At 38.5% G+C, this 23,528-nt stretch overlaps 1 protein-coding gene across 1 annotated transcript; it reads left to right on the plus strand.

Moving 5' to 3' along the window:
• Positions 1-2,447: 2,447 nt before the first annotated feature.
• LOC114400247 (actin-related protein 2) lies at positions 2,448-22,574 on the plus strand. Its single transcript, XM_028362598.1, has 15 exons — positions 2,448-2,650; positions 2,830-2,940; positions 3,081-3,215; positions 3,281-3,352; positions 3,649-3,727; positions 4,011-4,060; positions 6,641-6,744; positions 6,828-6,896; positions 6,977-7,040; positions 7,969-8,037; positions 18,694-18,777; positions 20,433-20,491; positions 21,180-21,246; positions 21,880-21,963; positions 22,062-22,574. The coding sequence occupies exons 1-15, from the start codon at positions 2,609-2,611 to the stop codon at positions 22,140-22,142; spliced, it is 1,170 nt and encodes a 389-aa protein (XP_028218399.1). The 5' UTR covers positions 2,448-2,608; the 3' UTR covers positions 22,143-22,574.
• Positions 22,575-23,528: the final 954 nt, after the last annotated feature.

Below are 23,528 nucleotides of genomic sequence, written 5' to 3' on the forward strand. Positions count from 1 at the left end.
TGTTTTTCGGTTTCACCATCGACTTTGTCATATCAGCAATAATTTTCTTTTCTTCCTTAGTCAATCGCCCGGCGTATGGATGTCCAACTAAGGACTTCGCCAATTCATGATTATGAATCCCACAGATCAACTTCACCATCCAACCTTCCCCTCCACGCACTGGTTTCCCACGAAGCCTGAAGGGACAACCACATTTCCTACTCCCGGTGTCTTTTCTAACGAATTCTTTATTTCTACACTTGTACGTACCACTCCTTTCACACCCAATTAACACAAATGAACTTCTTCCTCTGCTACCGGTCTCTGTGTCAGATCTCATAATCACTGCAACAAATCCATTTTCATGGGCAACTGTTCGAGCCCATTGCAAAACATCATCTCGAGTAGCGAATACCTACAACGCAACCCTAACACATTAATTTTCATACAAACCATCAATTCAACCAATGACTCAAATTATCTATGATTACCTGAGATGTATTAAAAGCATTTGAACAATCGACATGTGGTTCATTCACTCCACATTCTTCTTGATTATCATAATCATAATCCATATGAACTTCTTGTGACATCGCAAAGTCATACCTCCATTGATCTTCGTCCATCTTAAGGACATATGCATCATACACAAGTACATTCAAATTATCATATAACCACATCCAAAAATTTACTACACCTTAAATAACAAACATATTAATAGGACATATGCATCATACACGACTATATTAAAATTATCACTATATTCTAAATTTATAACTACATTATTTACTTAAACTAAACTTATCACTATAATAAACAACTAATAAAACATTTTTGTACCATTATACATTTAAGTTACCTAAATCATTTAATATTATACCATTATACCTAATTAAATTATCCACAACATATATAAAACAGAAATACAAAAAATTATAAAACAGAAATATATATATATATATATATATATATATATATATATATATATATATATATATATATCATTATAAAACAAAAAAATTATTAAATGAATTTTATTGTTATAAATTTTAATGTCCACAATATATACCATTATACCTAATTAAACAAATAATCCATTATTAAACAAATATATATATATAAATTATAAAACATAAATAAAAAAAAATCTAATAATTTAACATTCCGGAAGACCTTCTTCCGGAAGTTACTGAGGCCTATTCTGGAAGAAGTGGTTCCGGAAGTGTCTTCCGGAAGCACTTCTTCCGGAATGGGCCTCAGAAACTTCCGGAAGACGTTCTTCCGGATGTTACTGAGGCCCATTCCGGAAGAAGTGCTTCCAGAAGACACTTCCGGAACCACTTCTTCCGGAATAGGCCTCAGTAACTTCCGGAAGGGTTTTCCGGCAACACTTCATCCGGAAAAGGCGTTAGTGCCTAAAATTTCTTCCGGATACACATTTTTTTTACTACTTTTCTTCTCTAAAAAGTAGCCGGAAAAGAAAAAAAATACCCATAAAAGCGTACCTCCGACAAAATAGGAAGAACAGCCACTAACAAAACTTCAAATACCGAACACGGGACCACCGAATCTCTAAATACTTCACGGGACCACCACCAAAATAGCGAAAGCGCAACCGGAAGAAACAAAGCAGAAGAAAGCGAAAGGCAGTAAAAAGAAGCGAAGAAAGCGAAAGCGCAGTAGAAAGAAGCGTTTACGCGTTAATTTAAAGAAAATTACACAAGGGCAAAATCGTCATTACATACGCATTAAATATTATTTTATTTTTACTTATTATTATAAAATGAAAATTCTTATTTCGTTACATACGTTCACTAATTATTTAATTATTTATGTATAATAATATTAATTATTTTATAATTTAGTTTATCCATTAAAAGTAAATTATATTATCAAATATTTTTTTTTTTAAAAAAAGTTCAGTTCCGGAAGAAGGTTCTTCCGGAAGTTTCCGGAAGAACCTTCTTCCGGAAGTTTCCGGAAGAACCTTCTTCCGGAAACTTCCGGATGACGATCTTCCGGACGAAGTTTGTGACTACTTCCGGAATTCCCAAATTCTTTTTCCGGAAGAAGTCTTTTTCCGGAAACTTTCCGGAAAAGCTTGTTCCGAAAAGTTTACGGAAATACTTCTTCCGGAAGAAGAATTATTGAAGGGCAATTTTGCCACTTCACTGTTTGCTGGGTGCCCCAGCAATAATGCTGGGTGCACGTAGCAACTCCCATTTGTTTAGGTTGTTCAATTTTATAAAATAACCGTCTATTATTTGCTTATAATAAAAGTAGATTTGAACAAATTTTTGGATCTGCTAGGTAAAAAATAAACTCGTCACCCCGAGTACGGAAGAACCGAACAGAGAAAAATATTATTCAAACAAGTAGACAAAATATAAAAAAGCACCAATATGAATATGGAAAAATATGATAAAAACAAAAAGTAAAAACGACAAAGCAATAGTCGTTTCATTCATTTCCCTTGACTAGTAGATGCACCAAGAAGTAATAGACCCCACCACCGACCCCTTGCCGCATTTGTACGGCACTCCGGCAGAAGCCATAGTTTAATAAAAAGGCAGCAAAAAGCACGCACTGTAACCGCTCCTCCACCTGAAGAGTGAAGACCAAACCCACCATGGACAGCAGAAACGTCGTCGTTTGCGACAACGGAACCGGCGTACTTCTCATCTCTCTCTCTCTCTCTCACACACACACACACACACACACCCCTTTGCATTGCAACGGATCTTGCAAAATCCGTCAAATTAGTACATCCTTTACTTCCCCGGATCCGAACGGTGTTATATTTTTGATGTTGTAATATTTATTCTTATTATTTGTGAATTGTGAATGCAGTATGTGAAGTGTGGTTTTGCTGGGGAGAATTTCCCCACATCGGTTTTTCCCTGTGTGGTGGGAAGGCCAATGCTCCGTTACGAAGAATCGCTCACCGAGCAAGCGCTTAAGGTATATCCCAAACCCAATAATTCACTATTAAACCATATTATAAGAAGTGGTTGTTATTATTGTGATTATTATTATTATTGTGACTTTGATTATGATATGAACTTAGATTGGTTCTTTGTGTTGTGTTGTGTTGTGTTTAGGATATTGTTGTTGGTGAAGGGTGTGCAGACTTGCGGCATCAGCTTGATATATCTTATCCTGTGAACAATGGCATTGTGCAAAACTGGGATGATATGTGTCATGTTTGGGATCACGCGTTTTTCAATGAATTGAAGGTGACTTTCTGAATGTTCTTTCAAGTGTTGCTTTGTCAGTTGGTAAAATGGTTATTTTTTGACAGGTTAATCCACCAGACTGTAAGATTTTACTCACTGATCCGCCTCTTAATCCTTCCAAGAATCGCGAAAAAATGGTTTGTTTACTGATTCTGTTGCCTTTGTTTTAGCAAATAAAAGAGCTAATATATCCTATATTAGTTATTGAATTTAGTTAGAATGCATTCATAATGTAAAGTTTTTTACATTGTGATCTAATCATAGATTGCCATATAGGTTAAGATTGTTGACTTTTGTAATAATTACTTTAAAAATCATATATAAGGTGATTTCCGTTTAGTTGATAGTATAGAAGTTTTTATAATGATGGTGTGTGAAAATTAAACTCTTAATTACTTTAAATATTATTGTTTTATGTGATTTGGCTTCACAGGTTGAGACAATGTTTGAGAAGTACAATTTTGCTGGAGTGTTTATCCAAATTCAAGCTGTTCTAACATTATATGCTCAAGGTGCTTATAGAGATGAGTGAAGGTTGATGTTTTGTTTTTCTTTATAATCTCACCCTGATTGTAATTTACTCCCCATAACTCTTATTACCCATTTTTGGAAATACTGACTCTAATTATAACATGTAGTTGTTTATAAACTGTAGTTTTATACTCTGTTATAGTCTTACACAACATATCTGGTCAAATTACGTGTCATAATTTGCAAAGATTTGTTTGTAAAATAGGGAGTTTCGCTTTGTGCCTTCTATCAACTTGCACTTTAACATTTCTTTACTTGTCTCAGGTTTGCTGACTGGATTAGTTATTGACTCAGGCGATGGTGTCACTCATGTGGTAATTAATTAGCTTCTGTGCCACTTAATTATTATGCTGACCACTATAATAACACTAGGTTTTATCTTTTTTTTTTTAAATCTCTGTTTTTGATTTCTTTGAATGACATTTGGTACAGTCAATATTTACTTCATGTCAGTTGTATATAACAACACTTAGATGAATTGGGTAATGTAACTAAATCAAACATTTGACAATGTCACATATCTTTCTAAATATTTTATGTTATTCTTAACAAGTAATCAAATATTGATACAGAAATACTATGTTGTGCGGCAATCTATATTGGAAAGTTGGTAATGGATGAGCTTGCTGGATTCTAAACTGTTGGATGCTCATTAGTTAACTATCACCCTTGCATTTTATGTGAATTTCATATTTTCCTTCTTTCAGTTCGGTGCATGAACATCATCATTAGTTTGTTTAGCATTGTTCATATTTAAGGATTGGATTGCTAATTTATTTGTTATCAATATTATAGCAGTGTTTTACTGTAATGTTGTGTGTCAATGTAGATCACACCTCATGCTATTTATAATATGGAAAAGGAAATCAACATTGATTACAAGATCAATCAATTACTGATTAATTACTCCCCTCAAGCTGGAGCATATGTGAGATATGAACCAAGCTTGTTACAAATGTGGTAAACCCGATAGAAACTAAAGGTAGTTCGAGTTGTGTGGTTGGGCCAGATAAACATGGCTCGGTGGCAGCCAACGAAGGCTCGCAATGACGATGGAGACCAATGTGACGCTCGCCGGATATGGTCACGCATTGTGTGCGTGAACTTCATGCGCTCGGGCCCTGCGTGAGGCTGCGTGCAGTGGTGTTTTTGAGTTGGCTGCACATGTGGACGACATGGTGGTCTTTGGCGATGACGACGGGTACTGCTCACCCGTGAAAAAGCAGAAAGGTCCGCTGGGGACACCTTGAGGCAGAGGGAGAGAAGATAAGTGTGATGCTGGCTGGAGATGTGTCATGCGTCGTGTGCATGAACTTCACGCGCCAGGGCCCTGCCTGGGGTCGTGGCGGTGGTGTTTTAGTTGGCAGCGCACATGGATGATGAGACGATCTGCGGAGAGGTTGCTGAAAAAGGTTAAACAGGTTGCTGGAAAGAGACGAAGCACGATAGTTCGGTCGCTGGATTGTGGATCAGCCAAACAACGACAAAACAGAGGCAAATAACAGCCAAATGGGCCCAAACAAAGGCCAAACAGGTTCGTCAAAGGAGAAGGAGGATGGTGAGGAGGTCATCGGAGAAAGGGTTGTGCAAAAACAATGCCACGTGCCAGAAAGGGGATCGCGGGTGAGCGTCACGCGCTGAGCGTGGCAGTGTGTGCAGCGGTAGAAGTGGTCATGGTCGACGGTGTTGGATTCGCTGGAGAGAAGGGCTTCTAATCGGAGGGTCACACCGGCGAGATGGCAGCGCTGTGATAGTGTAAGGGTGCTCGCAGTGTGTGTGCTACTGTTCACATGAAAGGAATGCTGTGGCGAAAAGGGGAAAAATTGTTGGAAAGAGGGACGTTAGCAGAGAGGTCCACTGGAATGCAGAAACAGTCACCGCAAGACGTAGACAAGCAGAAAACCATTGGGGACCAAGTGGAAACAGGTCGTCGGAAGGCGAACAAAGCAGAGAGGTCCACCGGGATGTGGAAATAGGTCGCTGAAATAGGACTACTAGTAGAGAGGTCCATCGAGGACCTACTGTCCTTGGTGGAGAACAACTTTCGTTATTCCTCTGTCAAGAATAACCTAAGCTTTGATACCATATAACAGTGTTTTATTGTAATGTTGTGTGTCAATGTAGAACATACCTCATGCTATTTTTAATATGGAAAAGGGAATCAATATCGATTACAAGATCAATCCATTACTGATTAATAGGAAATAGAATATTCTAATAATAATATAATATCAGGAATAATATCAAAACATAATCTCTCAAATGTATTATATATAATTTTATAAAAATGATTTGTTCGATGAAAGCTTTAAATTCCATGGTGGATTTGTGAGCTTGTACATTAACATTTAAATAATTTTTAAAGAGTGTTAAACTTACTTTTACACTGGTGTTAGTTGATTTGAATTCTAAATATATGTATATTGGTGTTATAACAATCAACTTGTCGGCACAAATTAGAAATAGTGTTACAATTCCTCTGTCACCCGCAATGCCTTCATTGTTGATATTAACCCAACTTCCTTCAGTCTGAATGCATAATGTTTCTTTTTTCTTTCATGTATATGGGTCAGCAGCTATCAGTATACCAAGTGTCTAAGCCATACACTAGTCTGAAAGTGAAATGTTGTGACTTGTGATTCTTTATTTCCATTTATTGAGAATGGGGACCCCTCTATTATATTTCCTTTTTTCTGAATGTTTATGAAGCATAATTTATGAATGAAACACTAACTGTTCGCCAATCACGCACACAAGTGTTATGTTGTACAACCCATGGTTTAAGAGAGCAAAAGGTGGTTAACAAGTTCAGTATGTTGGCATTACAGTGTTACCTAATTATTATTTAAAGTATACATTCCAAAGCTGTTAATAATGAAAGTTTTTTTTTCCAGGTTCCAGTTGTTGATGGCTATTCTTTCCCTCATCTAACTAAACGAATGAATGTTGCTGGTCGACATATAACCTCCTATCTTGTTGATTTGCTTTCAAGGAGGGGGTAGGGGCTAACTCCTTTCATTTCAGTTGTAATATCTTATGTCTGCTTCAATTCTAACTGGAACATAATTTTCTTTCCTTAAGGTATGCATTAAATAGGACTGCTGATTTTGAGACTGTCAGGGAAATCAAAGAGAAGCTATGCTATATTAGGTTGGCTTCAAATCTCAAGCCACCTTTGATTTCCTGTGTCCTTTAATCTTTCCTTAACAGGTACAACTATTTTCCTGCAGTTATGACTACAAGAGGGAATATCAGTTGGGGCTTGAGACCACTATCCTTGTTAAGAATTATACTGTAAGTTGATATCCTGGATTTCTTGAAATCTTTATGTGACTAGTTCCGTGTAAATAATTATTGATTTAGTTGGCAATTCTGGTTAAAATGGCTTGCCTGAAGATAGAGGGACAGGAGACTCATGTTTTGCTGTTCCTTTAATCTGTTCTTTGATGTATTTCTTTTCATATGCTTTTCAAGACTTTCTGTAACTACATTCATATTTCTTGTGCCATAACGCATGCATGTAATATATAGGATTTATTATTTTATTACTATTGTTGTTGTCCACTCACTAGTAGTGCATTTGGTTTAAAGGATGGAAGGAGAGGGTTCCCTTGTTTGGTTTGGTCCAAGAGAAGTGGAGGGGAGGGAAAATATGAGTAATATATTGTTAACCCTTATAAGCATTAGTGAAGGGGATGGGGGGTAAAATAAAATCTTATCATAATTCAGTCAGCATAGTAAAAAAATTATAAACCACTTCCCCTCCCCTTCAAATCCCCCTAATATTGGAAGGGAGGAAAAAATAGAAGAGGAGAGATATGGCCTCCTCATTCCCCGTTCCTCGCTTCTTAATTTCTGAACTAAACGAGGTAGGATTTAAAAAATCTCTCCCCTCCCTTCCAAATTTCACGTATGCATAAGGTAATTATCATTAATATTGTTAGAATATATGAAAAATATCTAATATTATTCTTTTCTCAGAATCTTAGATTATCCTTTAGGATTAATTTCCCTTTATCCTCATTATCTCTTAGAATTGGTTACCATATTTTCTTATCTCATTATTTGTTTCCTACATAGTTAGGATCATGATTAGTACAATTAAGGGTTAGTGCTCTAGGTTTTATGACCACATCATCACATCATATCAACTCAATATCAATCTGATAATAGTCTTTCCTTTTCTTCCCTTTATACATATTGATTTACCCCTCTGAATCAGCTTCCAGATGGAAGGGTCATTAAAGTAGGCACTGAAAGGTTCCAGGCTCCCGAGGCTCTTTTCACTCCGGTAGGTATTTGGTGCCCATTTGACTTATGTTTTCTATTGTTAAAGTCACATATAGATATATTCTTTATTTTCTGTCTCTTTAATTGACAACTCTTCAAAGTTCAAAATTCAAATCCTATCAGAATCATTATGGCAATTTTTTTTAAACATAGCTAAAGTATTTTCATGATGTGCTTGTGCAATTCTAGCAAGTGTATAAGTGTATATTAGAGTATGATAAGGAGCTGCAGTTATTCAACTGCAGTCTCATCTAGCTTCTAGTAGAAGTTAGTTAGTTATTAGTAGTTAGTTAGTCAGTCAATTCTGTTAACAGAATTGACTATATATACTCTTTGTAAATCTGAAATTACTTGGGTTAGTAAATGATATTTTACTTCTTCATTTCTCCTTTCTCTCTCTCTCTCTCTCTTTCTCTCTCAGACTAGAAACTTTATGATGGTATCCAGAGCTTAGTTGATCATCAATGATGACAAACTCTATCTCTTCTTCTTCCACTTCCGCTTTTCCAAATTTGATCTCACAGAAGCTTGATGATTTGGATTTCTTACTATGGCGACAGAAAATTGAACTTGTCATCAAGTCACACGAACGTCAAAGGTTCATCGCGAATCAGCAAATTCCCTTATGATTCCTTACTGAAGTGGATCGTGATGCAGGAGTTGAGAATCCTGCATACGAGGCGTGGGAACAGCAAGACCAGGTTCTTCTTGCCTGGTTGCAATCGACTCTGTCCACGTCGTTCCTATCTCGGATCATTGGATGCGTCCATTCCTATGAGGTTTGGGAATGGATCCATGATTATTTCCACAAACAGATGCAAGCCAGAGCAAGGCAACTTCGAACTGAGTTGCTTGCAATGATCCTTGAAGATAAGTCCATGTGCGAGTTTCTGCTCAGGATCAAAGCAATTTCCGATGCACTTGTGTTACGAACCAGAAACAGAGAACTAAATGTAACAGTGAAAAAAAAAGAAGATCACAGGGCTTTATTGATTGTAATAAAAAGATGAAGACAATTACAGAAAGTGGAATAACAATTCCTGGATTTCTGACTCAGAGCTAGGCCCCGTTTAGGAAGTTAACACTTCCTAACCATTCTAGTGACTTAATACAATCCAAGATAAATTCCCATTCCCTTTCCTACTCCTTATATAACAGAACTACTCAACTAGGCCCTCACTCCAAGACCACGTCACTCCCATAACTAACTAGCCACTAATTCCCTTCTTGCCCCTTCTAGAATACACCTGCCATATCCTAGGCTTATTTGTCTCATTATGAATCAGCTGCTCACGTGGCAATGCTGCCTGGGACCTATCAATACTCCCCTCTTCAGCTGCAATCTTGTCCTCAAGATTGAATTTAGGGAACTGACTTTTCATCATGATTGCTTCTTCCCATGTGGCTTCTTCAGCAGTTTTTCCCTTCCATTGAATCAGTACTTGCTTGCTCTCCTCTCCCTGTTGTCGTACTTTCCTAGTGGCCAAAACAGCTGCAGGTTCATACTCTTCCATCTGATCTTCCTCCAGCAGTTCAGGTAATTCCTCCTCTTCCTGATAATTTCCCACTGCCTTCTTAAGTAGAGACACATGGAACACCGGGTGTACTCTGGACCCTACAGGTAGCTTCAACTTATAGGCAACAGCACCAATCCTTTCTAAAATAGGGTAAGGCCCATAATACCTTGCTGACAATTTGGCATTAATCCTTGTCACCACTGATTTCTGCCTATGCGCTCTGAGCTTAACAAACACCCACTCCCCCACAGCAAAGCTCTTGTCCAGCCTCTTCTTGTCTGCTTGGTTCTTCATCCTTTCTTGTGCCTTTAGCAGTTGGTTTTCAATTGTCTCAGAGCCTCATCTCTGTCAATCAATTCTCTTTGCACTGCCTCTACTCTTGTCTCTCCTTGTAACCATCTTGTCAACTTAGGTGGCGGCCTCCCATACACAATCTCAAATGGAGTCTTCTCAGTAGCAGCATGGTAATTAGTGTTGAACCAATATTCAGCCCAATGCACCCATGATACCCATGTTTTGGGCTGATCAGCAATGAAGCACCGTAAATAGGTCTCCAAGCACCTATTCACCACCTCTGTCTGCCCATCAGATTCTGGATGATATGCTGAACTCATCTTCAACTGTGTTCCCTGCATCCTAAACAACTCTCTCCAGAAACTGCTCATGAACAGGGGATCCCACTGACAATGGAAAGTGGTATCCCATGCAACTTCACCACCTCTTTGCAGAAAATCTCAGCTATACTTCTGGCTGTATAAGGGTGTTTGAGAGGGACGAAGTGTGAGTATTTGGACAGCCTGTCCACCACCACCAATATGGCCTCAAACCCCTTAGACTTGGGTAATCCAGAGATAAAGTCCATGGAGATGTCCTCCCATACCTGTTCAGGCACCGGTAAAGGCTGTAATAGCCCTCCTGGAGATGTAGCTAAATATTTTTGCCTTTGACATACATCACAGCTCCTGACATATTCCTGTACAGCTCCCTTCATCCCAATCCAATACACATTAGCAGCAATTCTCCTGTAAGTCTTGTAAAATCCAGAATGGCCTCCTTGTGGGGTAGCATGGAACTCTCTCAAAAGAGTAGGGATGAGCTGTGATTTGCTAGATATGACCAATCTGCCATCATAAAATAAAACTCCCTGCTTATACTCATATCCTGGTTTGGCTCCAGAATCTTGCTGCAACTGCCTAATGATGTCCTGTAACTTGGGATCTTGGTTAATTTCCTCCTTAACTTGCTGCTCCTGATCCCATTGTGCACAAGATGTGATTTGATTCAATTCTGTCCCTTCATGCATCCTGGACAACGCATCAGCTCCTTTATTCAATTTTCCTTGTTTATACACAATCTCAAAATCGTAGCCCAACAACTTGGCTGCCCAATTCTGTTGCTCTGCTGTCACAATTCTCTGCTGCATCAGTTGTTTCAGACTTTTTTGATCAGTGGAAACTATAAACTTCCTCCCTAAAAGATAAGGTCTCCAGTGCTGTATTGCTAACACTACTGCCATCAATTCTTTCTCATAAGCAGATTTCGTCAAATTCCTCGCTCCCAACGCCTTACTAAAGTATGCAACGGGCTTCTTGTCTTGCATTAAAATTGCTCCTATACCACCACCAGAGGCATCACACTCAATCACAAACCCTTTTGAAAAGTCTGGTAAAGACAGAACTGGAGATGTAGTCAATCTCTCCTTCAACTCATCAAATGCCTTCTGCGCTTCCGCTCCCCACTTGAAATTATCTTTCTTGGTTAATTCAGTTAGGGGTTTAGCTATCTTCCCATAATCCCTTATGAACTTTCTGTAATAACCAGTGAGCCCCAAAAATCCTCTCACTCCCTTTACATTCTTAGGAGTAGGCCATGCCATCACACTCTTCACCTTGTTTGGATCTACAGCCACTCCCTCTTCAGTTATCATATGACCCAAATACTCCACCGTTTTCTGAGCGAAATAGCATTTCTTTTTGTTAGCTACTAGGCTGTGTTGAGCCAGCAACTGCAACACCTCCTTCAAATGCTTCGCGTGAGCCTCCCATCCTCTACTATAAATTAGTATGTCATCAAAAAACACCAGCACACACTTTCTCAGTAACGGACGAAAAACATCATTCATGAGGCTTTGGAAAGTTGAAGGAGCATTCATGAGCCCAAAAGGCATCACCAAAAACTCATAATGCCCCTCATGTGTTCTAAAGGCTGTTTTACCAATATCAGACTCCTTAACCCTTACTTGATGGTATCCAGACTTTAAATCCAACTTGGAATAAAAGTTGGCACCATGTAGCTCGTCAAGTAACTCCTCAATAACAGGGATAGGAAATTTATCCGGAATTGTCACTTTATTGAGTGCTCTATAATCAATGCACATCCTCCATGTATTGTCCTTTTTTTTGACTAGAATCACGGGGCTGGAAAAAGAACTGGTGCTGTGTCTGATGACCCCTGCTGCCAGCATCTCTTGGACTTGTTTCTCAATTTCATTCTTGTGATGATGGGGATACCTGTATGGTCTCACATTTACTGCTCCATGATTCTCTAACAAGTTAATGGCGTGCTCCTTGTTCCTTCTAGGAGGAAGACCAAAGGGCTCTTGGAACACTTGTGCATATTGTTCTAAAATTAAACCCAACTCCTTTTGTTGGTGTGCAGTCAGCCTTGTCCCTCCTTCTACTCCTCTCTTCTCCATCCCCCATAACTCCTTTGGTTTGTTGAACTTTGGCTTAGACAGGATGCACTGCAGCGCCACCAATTCCCTTTCACACCCATCAATTCCTTGCAATATAACCCATTTCTTATTGCTCCAAAAACTCATCGTCTGCTGACGCCAATTCACAATCATATCCCCTAAGGTCTTGAGCCACTCCATTCCCAGCACGACATCTATTCCTCCCAATTCAAACAGGTGCATCTCTGGAGATAACTTGAACTCACCAATGTTCAATTCCAACCCTTTAACCACGCCTTGAGATTGAGACCGAGAGCCATCTCCAAGCTTGATGCTCATGGATGGGGTTTCTTCTATGGACCACTCCATCTTGTGTACCAACTTCTGGGAAACGAAGTTGTGCGTCGCACCACTATCCACCAAGATTAACACCGGAACACCACATATCCTCCCCTGCAGCTTGACCGTTTTATGGTTCTCATACGCAATGTGATTCAAGTTCAGAACACACATTTCAGCCTTATCGTCTTCATCAGACTCTTCCACCTCTACTGCTATTACCTTCGCCTCCGCCTCCTCGTCGTCGTCATCCTCCAACACCAGAATCTTCAGATGTTTTTCAGGACACTTGTGCATGGGGTGGAAAGCGCCTCCACATTTGAAACAAAGTCCTTTCTGTTTCCTTTCCATCATCTCCTGATAAGATAAATGTGTGAATCCCCTTTCTCGTGGTCCATTGCGCCTCTTATGATTATGGGCCATTTTATCTCCCTTAGGCCCAACTCCACTTCTTTTCTCTTCTTCCTGTCCTTTTACCATGACCCAGTCAGTGCTTCCTTTACCCGACCCATGGGAACTGGGCCGGTGTGACCCATTCCCAGATTTGGACCCACGGTAAAAACCCGACCCGGTGCCCTTAATCTCCTTCTCCACTGCTCTTGTCACTTGCAAGAGCTTCGTTCTACTCATCTCCCCCATCGCTGCCAAACTCCTCACCTTCCCACGGATCTCCGTCTTCAACCCATGTAAAAAATACCCCAGGAACTGTTTATCTGGAAGTCTAGGTATCTGTGCTGTGAGATACTCAAACTCAGTGATATATTCATCCACAGTCCCTTCTTGCTTCAACTCCGTCAGCTGTTCATACACGTCACCTTCCCCATGACCTCCATACCTTCCGAGCAGTTCATCCTTCAGATTTTCCCAAGACAGATCCTCATTTTCCCCAATTAGTGAATTGAAAAAATGGATCGTCGGACCCTCCATACATAGTTGCGCCAACCTCACCTTGATCTCCGGTGTGGTATCCTGAACTCGAAAATAGATCTCGGCGCGTGAGATCCACCCTGTCGGATCCTCGCCGGTGAAAGATGGTAATTCTATCTTCTTCACTGCGTGACGAAACTCCGCTAGCGATTCTTCCCGGATCCTGTTGGTATGCACCCTCTTTGACTCCTTCGTCTCCAACAACGGCGTATTCGCCGGTGTTCCCTTCACCGATCCTCCAGGACCTTCCTCCTCAAACATCGTCTTCCCCAGACACTTCTCAAGCATTGCAAGCAGATTCGCATGGTTCTCCCTCACCGCATTCTGTACGTTAGCAAGTGTGGTACGTACTTCTGAGATCTCACTTTCTAGAGCTTCGACCTTAGCTTCCATCTGTTTGATCGTCGTTTTCTTGACCGGTGGCATTCACTGGTTCCCCGTCGGAGATCCGACAGGTCGGACCAATTTGTTACGAACCAGAAACAGAGAACTAAATGTAACAGTGAAAAAAAAAGAAGATCACAGGGCTTTATTGATTGTAATAAAAAGATGAAGACAATTACAGAAAGTGGAATAACAATTCCTGGATTTCTGACTCAGAGCTAGGCCCCGTTTAGGAAGTTAACACTTCCTAACCATTCTAGTGACTTAATACAATCCAAGATAAATTCCCATTCCCTTTCCTACTCCTTATATAACAGAACTACTCAACTAGGCCCTCACTCCAAGACCACGTCACTCCCATAACTAACTAGTCACTAATTCCCTTCTTGCCCCTTCTAGATTACACCTGCCATATCCTAGGCTTATTTGTCTCATTATGAATCAGCTGCTCACGTGGCAATGCTGCCTGGGACCTATCAACTTGCCTCTGTTGGAAGTCCAATTTCTCTTCAGGAACACATTGATGCTATACTTGAAGGACTTCCGCAAGATTACCTTTCAGTAATCTCAGTTATAGAAAGTAAATTTCATCCGCTTCCTATTGAAGAAGTTGAAGCACTGTTGCTAGCCCACGAAACTCAACTGCTGAAGTTTCGAAAACATACTTCTAAATTGCCTTCGATTAATCTTACTCAGGTGAACCCTAACTCTCCTTCACCGTTTGGTTCTGATTCTTATGCAGCGTCAAACAAGTCCTCACAACAGTATGATTCATTTGGTCATGGAAGTTTTAACCGCGGTGACCGTTGTGGTGGTGGTGGCGGCAGTCGTGGCCGTGGGGGAGGACACTTTGCAAATTTTCAATGTCAAGTATGTTACAAATATGGTCATACTGCATCTGTCTGTCACTACAGGCTTGACCATGGCTGTCAACCCAATCCTTCACTCACTCTACATGATCCTTCAAATCAAGGAAATACTCAGACTAACAACTTTAGTCAAAATCAGTATTCTAGTCAAGGAAATGGTTCTGGTCAAAATAACTATGGATGTGGTCAAAATAACTATGGACAGAACAATGGTTTCAGATCATCAAATTCATGGAGTCAAGGTACCAAGCAGAACAGGTCAATGCAAAACAATCAGAATCAACAGCCTCCAAGTGCAATGATTGCAAACTTCAATTCTAACTTTCAGACTGGTACCCCTACAACTTGGATACCACCTCATTTCATGTGACAGGGGAATCACAGAATATACAGCAACTCAGTCCCTTTGAAGGTCCAGACCAAATTTATATTGGTAATGGACAAGGTTTGCCTATTCATTCCACTGGTTCTTCCACTTTCATTTCTCCTATTAATTCAAAAGTGTCTCTATCCTTGAATCAGCTTCTTCATGTGCCTACTATAACAAAAAATCTAATCAGTGTCAGTAAATTTGCTCTAGATAATGGTGTATATTTTGAATTTCATCCTAATCATTGTCTTGTGAAATCACCGGGAGCCAATGAGATCTTGCTTCAAGGCTCACTTGGACCTGATGGTTTATATGTCTTCCCAAACCTTCATCTCCAAAGTTCAATTGCTGCCAGTTCAGCTTCTTGCTTTGTTTCAAATTCTGTAACCAATATCTGTTCTGATGTAAATAATCTCAATTTTGATGTAAAAACTACTTCTGTTGCACGTGCATGTACTAGAACAGGCTCTCAAACTCTTTGGCACCTTAGATTGGGCCACCCTAGTTCTAATGTTTTGAGACTTGTTCTTAATCATTGTAAGATTCCCATCTTTAATAAAAATGTCTTCGAATTTTGTACTGCTTGCTGTGTTGGTAAATCTCCCAGATTACCTGCCTCTTTGTCTGAAACAGTTTATAATCAACCTTTGGAATTAATATATAGTGATCCATGGGGTCCTGCTCACATTCCTTCCAAAAATGGTTTTCACTATTACATAACCTTTTTTGATGCCTATTCTAGGTTGACATGGATTTATTTGCTTAAAAATAAATCAGAAACCTTCACTGTTTTCCAACAGTTCAAGTTAATGGCTGAACTTTAGTTTGATTCCAAAATTAGAAGTGTTCAAACAGACTGGGGAGGGGAGTTCAGACCTCTAACCAAGTTTTTAGCAAGCTAGGGTATCACTCTCAGATTGATCTGTCCTCACACTCATCACCAAAATGGTGTAGTGGAGAGGAAACACAGACATATTGTGGAATGATTCACTCTTCTTAAACAAGCCTCCCTACCTCTCAAGTTCTGGGATTTTGCTTTCGCTACAGCAGTATATTTGATTAATAGATTACCTACCACCTCTCTGAATTTTAATGTTCCTTATACTGTTTTATTCAACAAAAGTCCAGATTATAACTTCCTTAAAGCCTTTGGTTGCTCTTGTTTCCCCTTCCTTAGACCTTACAATCGTCACAAACTTGAATTTAGGTCTCATGAGTGTGTTTTTCTGGGGTATTCCACATCTCATAAGGGTTACAAGTGTCTTTCTCCTACTGGCAAACTTTTCATCTCCAAGGATGTTGTTTTCAATGAAGTCAAATTTCCTTATTCAGATCTGTTTTTGTCTTCCTCTAAGTCTGAATCACCCCCCTATTAACCCCACTTCTTTAATTCCCTCCATACCTATCGTTCCTCAACCCATTTCTTCTCTATCCCCCTCTAGCAATTCTATTGCTAGTCCTACTTCTGTTGATCCCACAGCGGATTCAAATTCCAATTCTAGTCCTCCTATCAGTGCTGATTCTAGTCCTACTATTGAACCTGAGGCTCCTAGTCCTATCTTGGAAGCTGGATCCACTTTTGTGCAAGACAATTCTCCTCAGTCATAAGCTTTGTCTCCCTCTGAAGCATCACACAGTGCAGCATTGGAGAATGTTCCTGCAGTTAATTTTCATCCTATGCAGACCAGATCAAAGTCTGGAATTCATTTACCAAGCCTTTATCCAACTCTGTTGCTTGCTCACTGGGAACCCAAGTCTGTAAAGCAAGCCTTGACTGATTCAAAATGGTTTACTGCAATGAAACAAGAATATGAGGCACTGATGAATAACAAGACCTGGGATTTGGTTTCCCTTCCATCCAATAGGAAAGCAGTGGTTGCAAATGGGTGTTCAGAGTAAAAGAAAATGCAGATGGGACTGTCAATAGATACAAAGCTAGACTAGTAAGGATTTCATCAAGTGGCTGGTTCTGATTTCAATTAAACTTTTTCCCGTCATCAAACCTGTTACAGTAAGGTTGATTCTAACCTTGGGTCTAACCAATAAGTGGGAACTCTTTCAACTTATGTTAACAATGCCTTCTTAAATGGTTTTCTAGAGGAAACCATCTATATGCAGCTACCCCCTGGATTTGAAAACCCCAATACCTCTCTTGTTTGTAAATTGAATAAGGCTCTATTTGGGCTTAAGCAAGCACCAAGACAGTGGTTTGATAGACTAAAATCTACACTCTTGCATCTTGGTTTTTCTGCAAGCAAGTGTGACCCATCTCTCTTTGTTTTCAAAGATACCTCTCATATCATTTATCTTTTGGTGTATGTTGATGATATTATAATCACTGGCAGTTCTGTCAACTTAGTCCAGCAATTTACTGTCAAACTTCACTCTAATTTTTCCCTTAAACTACCTGGGAAGCTGGATTATTTTTTGGGAATTGAAGTCAAGACCCTAACTGATGGCTCTATTCTTCTAACTCAAAGAAAATATATAAGAGATCTTCTACAGAAAACTAAAATGGCTGAGGCCCAACCTATTGCTTCCCCAATGGTTTCTGGATGCAAGCTCACTAAAACAGGAGCAGACCTCTTCTCTGATCCTCTTGAAGCCAAGTAGTTGGAGCTCTCCAATACTCCACTATAACCAGACCTGAGCTAAGTTTTGCTGTAAACAAAGTCTGTCAATTCATGGCCAATCCTCTTGAAACTCACTGGACAGCAGTGAAAAGAATTCTCAGGTATCTAAAAGGTTCTTTACACCATGGCCTACTTCTCAAAGCTGCTACTCCAGGAGTTCCCATTCCTATTAAGGCCCTATGTGATGCAGATTGGGCTTCTGACCCTGATGATTGCAGATCTACTTCAGGAGCTGCTATTTATTTTGGCCCTAACCTTATTTCTTGGTGGTCTAAGAAGCAACAGATTGTTGCAGGATCAAGTACTGAAGCTGAGTATCGAAGCCTAGCTCAATCTACAGCTGAAGTAGTGTGGATTCAAACTCTACTGACTGAACTCTATTCCTTTCACTACTCCAGCAATCTTCTGTGATAATCAAAGTGCTGTTGCCATCATTCATAACCCTGTTCTTCACTCCAGGACAAAGCAAATGGAGATTGATATTTTCTTTGTTCAGGAGAAAGTTCTGGCTTAGAAACTGCAAGTCTATCACATTCCTGCCATTGATCAATGGGCAGATGCCTTGACAAAAGCTCTATCTCCAACCAGATTTCTTTTGTTGAGATCCAAACTCAATGTCCTTGAGCCTCCTCCAAAGACTCAACCCCATTGAGTTTGAGGGGGGTATTAGAGTATTATAAGGAGCTGCAGTTATTCAACTGCAGTCTCATCTAGCTTCTAGTAGAAGTTAGTTAGTTAGTCAATTCTGTTAGACTCTCTAACAGAATTGTCTATATTTAGTCTTTGTAAATCTGAAGTTACTTGGGTTAGTAAATGATATTTTACTTCTTCATTTCTCTCTCTCTCTCTCTCTCTCTCTCTATCTCTTTCTCTTTCTCTCAGTAGAAACTCTATGAGTGTAATTTGCTGCCTTATGATTGCATGGCTTTTTCCTCTTCTCACAGGAACTTATAGATGTAGAAGGTGATGGAATGGCTGACATGGTTTTTCGCTGCATTCAGGAAATGGATATTGACAACCGGATGATGGTATGATATTTGAAATCTATATTCCTTGATATATTTTTCTTAGGTAAAAAGAGAAAATAATATCCAATTTAGGCTTGAAATGATTAGACTAACTTCCATAAATTGAAATTTAACAATGAAAGTGTAAAATAATATTACGGCTACCATTTCTGAGATGAAACCTATGACCAATATTAGATACACCACCTCTAATTTGAGTTCATTTCCTCCTAATTTTTATTGGTAAAATATTTTTCTTCTTCTTTGATAAGGCAGACCATAATTTTCTTCTTTGGTAATTGGAAAGATATTTTTCTTCTATCTTAAATTCTGCAAAATTAGAATGAGAAAAAGGGAGATCATGTTCCTTATGAGCTGAGGTAGCTCTCTATTAAATGCTGAAGATAACTGTAAATGACAATGCAGATTCTGCAAAACAACAGAATGCTGCAGCCATCCAATGCTTTCCTTGCTCAATATTTGCCTGCCCTCTCTTTCCTCCCGTACCCCCATCCATATTTATGCCACCCAATTCTGGTATCACAACATAATACCTTCTCCACTCAGGATGTAGACTTGCTCCCCAATAATAATTCCTGATAAGGCACCTCAGTTATGTGCTTAGGATTCAATTTCGACATGCTATCGTTACCTCAAAGCAATTCAGTATAGCTGTTTAGGCTGTTACAGCTTTCCATCTCTCTTCTAATGAACTCCATTGGCATGTTCTCTGCACTGATCATTTTCTCCAATTCCTCTTGCCTCTACGCATGTGGTCCATCACCTCCATTTAGCTCCCTCCTATTCAGCCTATTCTTTTTTCCTAGTATAAATGTGTCACATACCTCCATTTGCATGTGTCTTAAATTAGATAACTTTTAAGAGTCCTTTGCACTTTCTTATTGAATTTGGAGTTTCCATGTGATTAGTAGTGAATTACTCATGAGTTTAGTCTTCATTGTCGAAAAAGGAAAGAAGACTTCCATCTCCTAATTTTATTCAGACATAACATCTTTTTGGGTGTAAAGTAGTGTCAAACCAAACTACCCAACAAACATTAGCTCCTTTTTGAAAGGAGAGGATCCAGCCTAGCCTTCCAGTATGGCTACCTTGTGATGACTTCATTTCAGTCACTAGCCCTGCCTTACATGAATTTCCTTCTGTCTTCTGTCATTCCCAGCTAAAGTATTACAAGTCTCTCAAGCAGTTTTTGCCTCTCATTTACTCTTTGGCTGTCAATACTAAGGGACTCTTTGGCTTGAATGAAAAACACTTTATCTTGGTATAGAAATTTGAGCGGAAAATATAACCCAATTTTAGTCTGGGCTATTATTTTGTTGAGAAATATTGTCACTCTGTACTTAGTTTTCCACCTTCCCACCTACTCAACCAAACAAATCCTCAATCTTTGTATTAATCTTTTGATTTGTCACGTCACATCTCTAGTTACAAGATGGTATTTGTATTGGTTCATGGATCATGAGTCATGACTAAATTGCATTGTCATTTGCCATCTGTCCAAATAACTATAATAAAAATATTCCTTTATTTTGATAGAACCACTGCAGCTCTAGAGGGTCTTGCGCTTTTTATAATCTGCACAGAGCACTCCTGCTTCTGTCGTTGTATTTTGAAAATGTCATGCAATTTATTTATGCTGTGAAGTTGTCTTGCAGCTATATCAACACATAGTTTTAAGTGGAGGGAGCACCATGTATCCTGGATTACCAAGCCGGTAGTTTGTTATTTCTCCTTTGCCTTGGCTCTAATTGTCCTTAATCTTTGGTGTTGCTGAACTTTTTGGTTATTATTATTATTATTATTATTATTATTATTATTATTATTATATATATGTCCACACATGTATCACATGACACTAATCTCAATCCTTTAGTATGTAATTCTGCTAGATCCATGTCAATGTAATTTTTATTGACAGTTAATGTCATATCTGTATGGCTACATATTTGTGATTGCCTATTGTCCATTTTTCAGAATGTTTACAGTACCTCCTCGCACATTTTTCTTTGGCTGAAAGTACCTATTAGAACTTTATTGATTTTTTGAGAACTAATAACTGCGGATTCCTTTTTTTTATAGTTAAATTGATAAACTTTTCAATGTAGTTGTAAACTGGACATATTGCAAACTAGGGTACTTACCTAAGTATACCAATTTAAAGATCTAGTCATTTTGTTACGCATTAGGTAATATATTTCTGGATTCTAGATTGTTTTGAATATCAAGATTTAAATGAATTTTTTTGGATGTCCTTTTTCAGTTCTTTTCCTCCTTTTATCTGGTGGACATGCAGTCTGGTTTTCTAAAAATACTTCCCCCCCCCCCCCCCTCTCCCCCCCTCATAATGCGTTTTCAAGTTAAAGTTGATAAATCAATATTCTTCCTCTGTCCCCTTTTTTCAGATTGGAAAAAGAAATACTTGATCGTTATCTTGATGTTGTCCTGAAGGGTAACAGAGATGGATTGAAGGTAAGCTTAGGTTTTTTCTTTTCATTTTGCTTCTGCATGTGTATCCTATGTACCATGTGGATTATTGAAGACACATTTATTCTGTAATTTAAGCTTGCTTGTTAGTTTAGAAACAACCACCAAGTTTATCCTGTACTTATTTATTATTTAATACTACATATTAGCTAATAGAGTTACTTATCGGGACAAGCTATAGAATACCTCGAGAGAATTGTGTTTTTGGTTGAGTTAAATCTGCAGATATATACCTGAAAGGAAGGAAAAGGTTGGTGCTCTTGAATTAAATCTGGTTTTGTGGCCGCAAATTATGTTCCATGCCTTAAATTGTGAGATTTCCATCTCATGATTTTGAATCTTGATTGTAGCAAAATATTCTCCGCCCAATGTGATCTCACTAGAAAATTAAAAAGAATTAAATCTGAAGCTTATGTTTAGTCCCTCCGTTTATGGATCTATCTCTTTTCTTTTTGGTACTTCCTCCAAAAATGACAACAACAGACAAAAAGTTAAGGAAATAAATGGTGCTTTAAAGGAGAAAGAGAAACACTATGTGTGATGTGTGAGTTTGTAATCATGAATTATGCCAACTCATTGTTCCCTTATTCTTATCTTTTCTGTTCTGTTGGTGATCAGAAATTGCGACTAAGAATAGAGGATCCACCACGTAGGAAGCACATGGTATACCTTGGAGGTGCTGTGCTTGCAGGAATAATGAAGGTTTGGGTTAGCTGTTAATTTTGGTGGTCTCTTTTCAATTTTCATAGGTTTATGTGTCAATGTAGACGTGAAAGCTATTGGCATATTTTAAAACCCAGGATGCACCAGAGTTTTGGATTAACAGGGAAGATTATCTAGAAGAAGGAATTGCTTGTCTAAGCAGGTGTGGCCAGGCATGACTTTGAGGTCCATGATCGCTCTGAAAATGGGATATCAATTTTGGGAAGCAAAAGCGCACCAGAGGCTGAGTGATGAATATTCAAAGCTGTTAAAACTGCCTCCTCCTAAAATAGCTTGCATTAATTGCTGCTGGCCTTGTATAGCTGTCCCTATGGCTACTAGAGGCTAGTTGTGATTGTATACACACTTATGTTTTTGTGATAGGTACGACAAGAGAATTCTTGTATCTTGTTTTTGTAACAAGAATTGTGGCAACTATGTGGCATAATGTTGAATAAAGAGTAAATTGTAAATTTTTCTAACTGTTCCATGTTCGTTTTACTCTGTCGAGAGAGCTTGTAGTAAGGAATACTTTACACATATAAGTCGGCAATAGCCAACTAGTGGATTATATAATCTTGCTGTGCAAAATATTGGAGCTTTGTGTGCAACTGTGTTAAGGAATACGTTCACATCTATGTCTATATTTTAGTCAACATATAATTTTGTCTAAGTGTCAATCTGTGGTAATTTTATCCTTAAATTCTTAGTTTCATGATTTTGCTTTTAAATTTGTGATTTTCATTTTTCAAATTTTAATACTAAATTTTAAATTCAAATTATATAAATTACTCAATATTTTATTCGAGTTTGTTTAGTGGTATTTGTGGTCGATTGGTAGTAATGGTGGTGGGAGTGGAATAGGGGAAATGGAGGCGACAATGATGAAAGTTATAGCAATCATAGTCAATGATGGTAGGGATGATGGTTGTATTTATAATTTTAATAATAACCATAATGATAGTGACAATCATGGTGAGATAGTGGTTGACTAGTAATGACGGTAGGTATGATGGTGGTGGCTGATAGTTAATTATGATAATTATGATGATGGTAGCGATGACAACAATCGTTGGTGGTGATAATGATGACAACAATGACTGATTGATAGTAGAATAATAAGAGTAATGAGTGGGGACTAGACAATTGGATAGTGGCATTGATGCAAGTGATAAGAATAATTGTTAGTGATAATATTGATAAGAACAATAACTTGAGTCTTTAAAAAATGATGAGAGTTGAATAAATTATTTTTACAACTAAAAACTAAATACCAAAATAACTTTTTTCAAATAATAATTATTTCTAAATTGAGTTAACATTAATTTAGTTTCATTTTAGGTAAATACATTTTGTTTTGAATGGTACATTTACAAATAAAAAATTAAACTTGCAAGTACTCCTAATGTACCCTAAGTTTGTCAATTCCATGAAAAATTAGATTAATGCGACCTTGAAAAAAAATTGAAATTGAAATTTATTATCACAAAATTGGAAATTAAATCGACAAATTTGGAGACTTAGTTAATAAATGATCAATCTGTCATGAAGTTGATTAATTTAAT

Source organism: Glycine soja, chromosome 19 (assembly GCF_004193775.1).
Source record: "Glycine soja cultivar W05 chromosome 19, ASM419377v2, whole genome shotgun sequence".
Classification (NCBI taxonomy): Eukaryota; Viridiplantae; Streptophyta; class Magnoliopsida; order Fabales; family Fabaceae; genus Glycine; species Glycine soja.

Excerpts from the sequence above, each read along its gene's own strand:
- LOC114400247 (XM_028362598.1), top strand. The coding sequence starts at position 2,609 with ATGGACAGCAGAAACGTCGTCGTTTGCGACAACGGAACCGGC. Across the intron at positions 4,061-6,640 it reads GCGATGGTGTCACTCATGTG|GTTCCAGTTGTTGATGGCTA; the intron begins GTAATTAATTAG and ends TTTTTTTTCCAG. Across the intron at positions 8,038-18,693 it reads CCGAGGCTCTTTTCACTCCG|GAACTTATAGATGTAGAAGG; the intron begins GTAGGTATTTGG and ends CTCTTCTCACAG.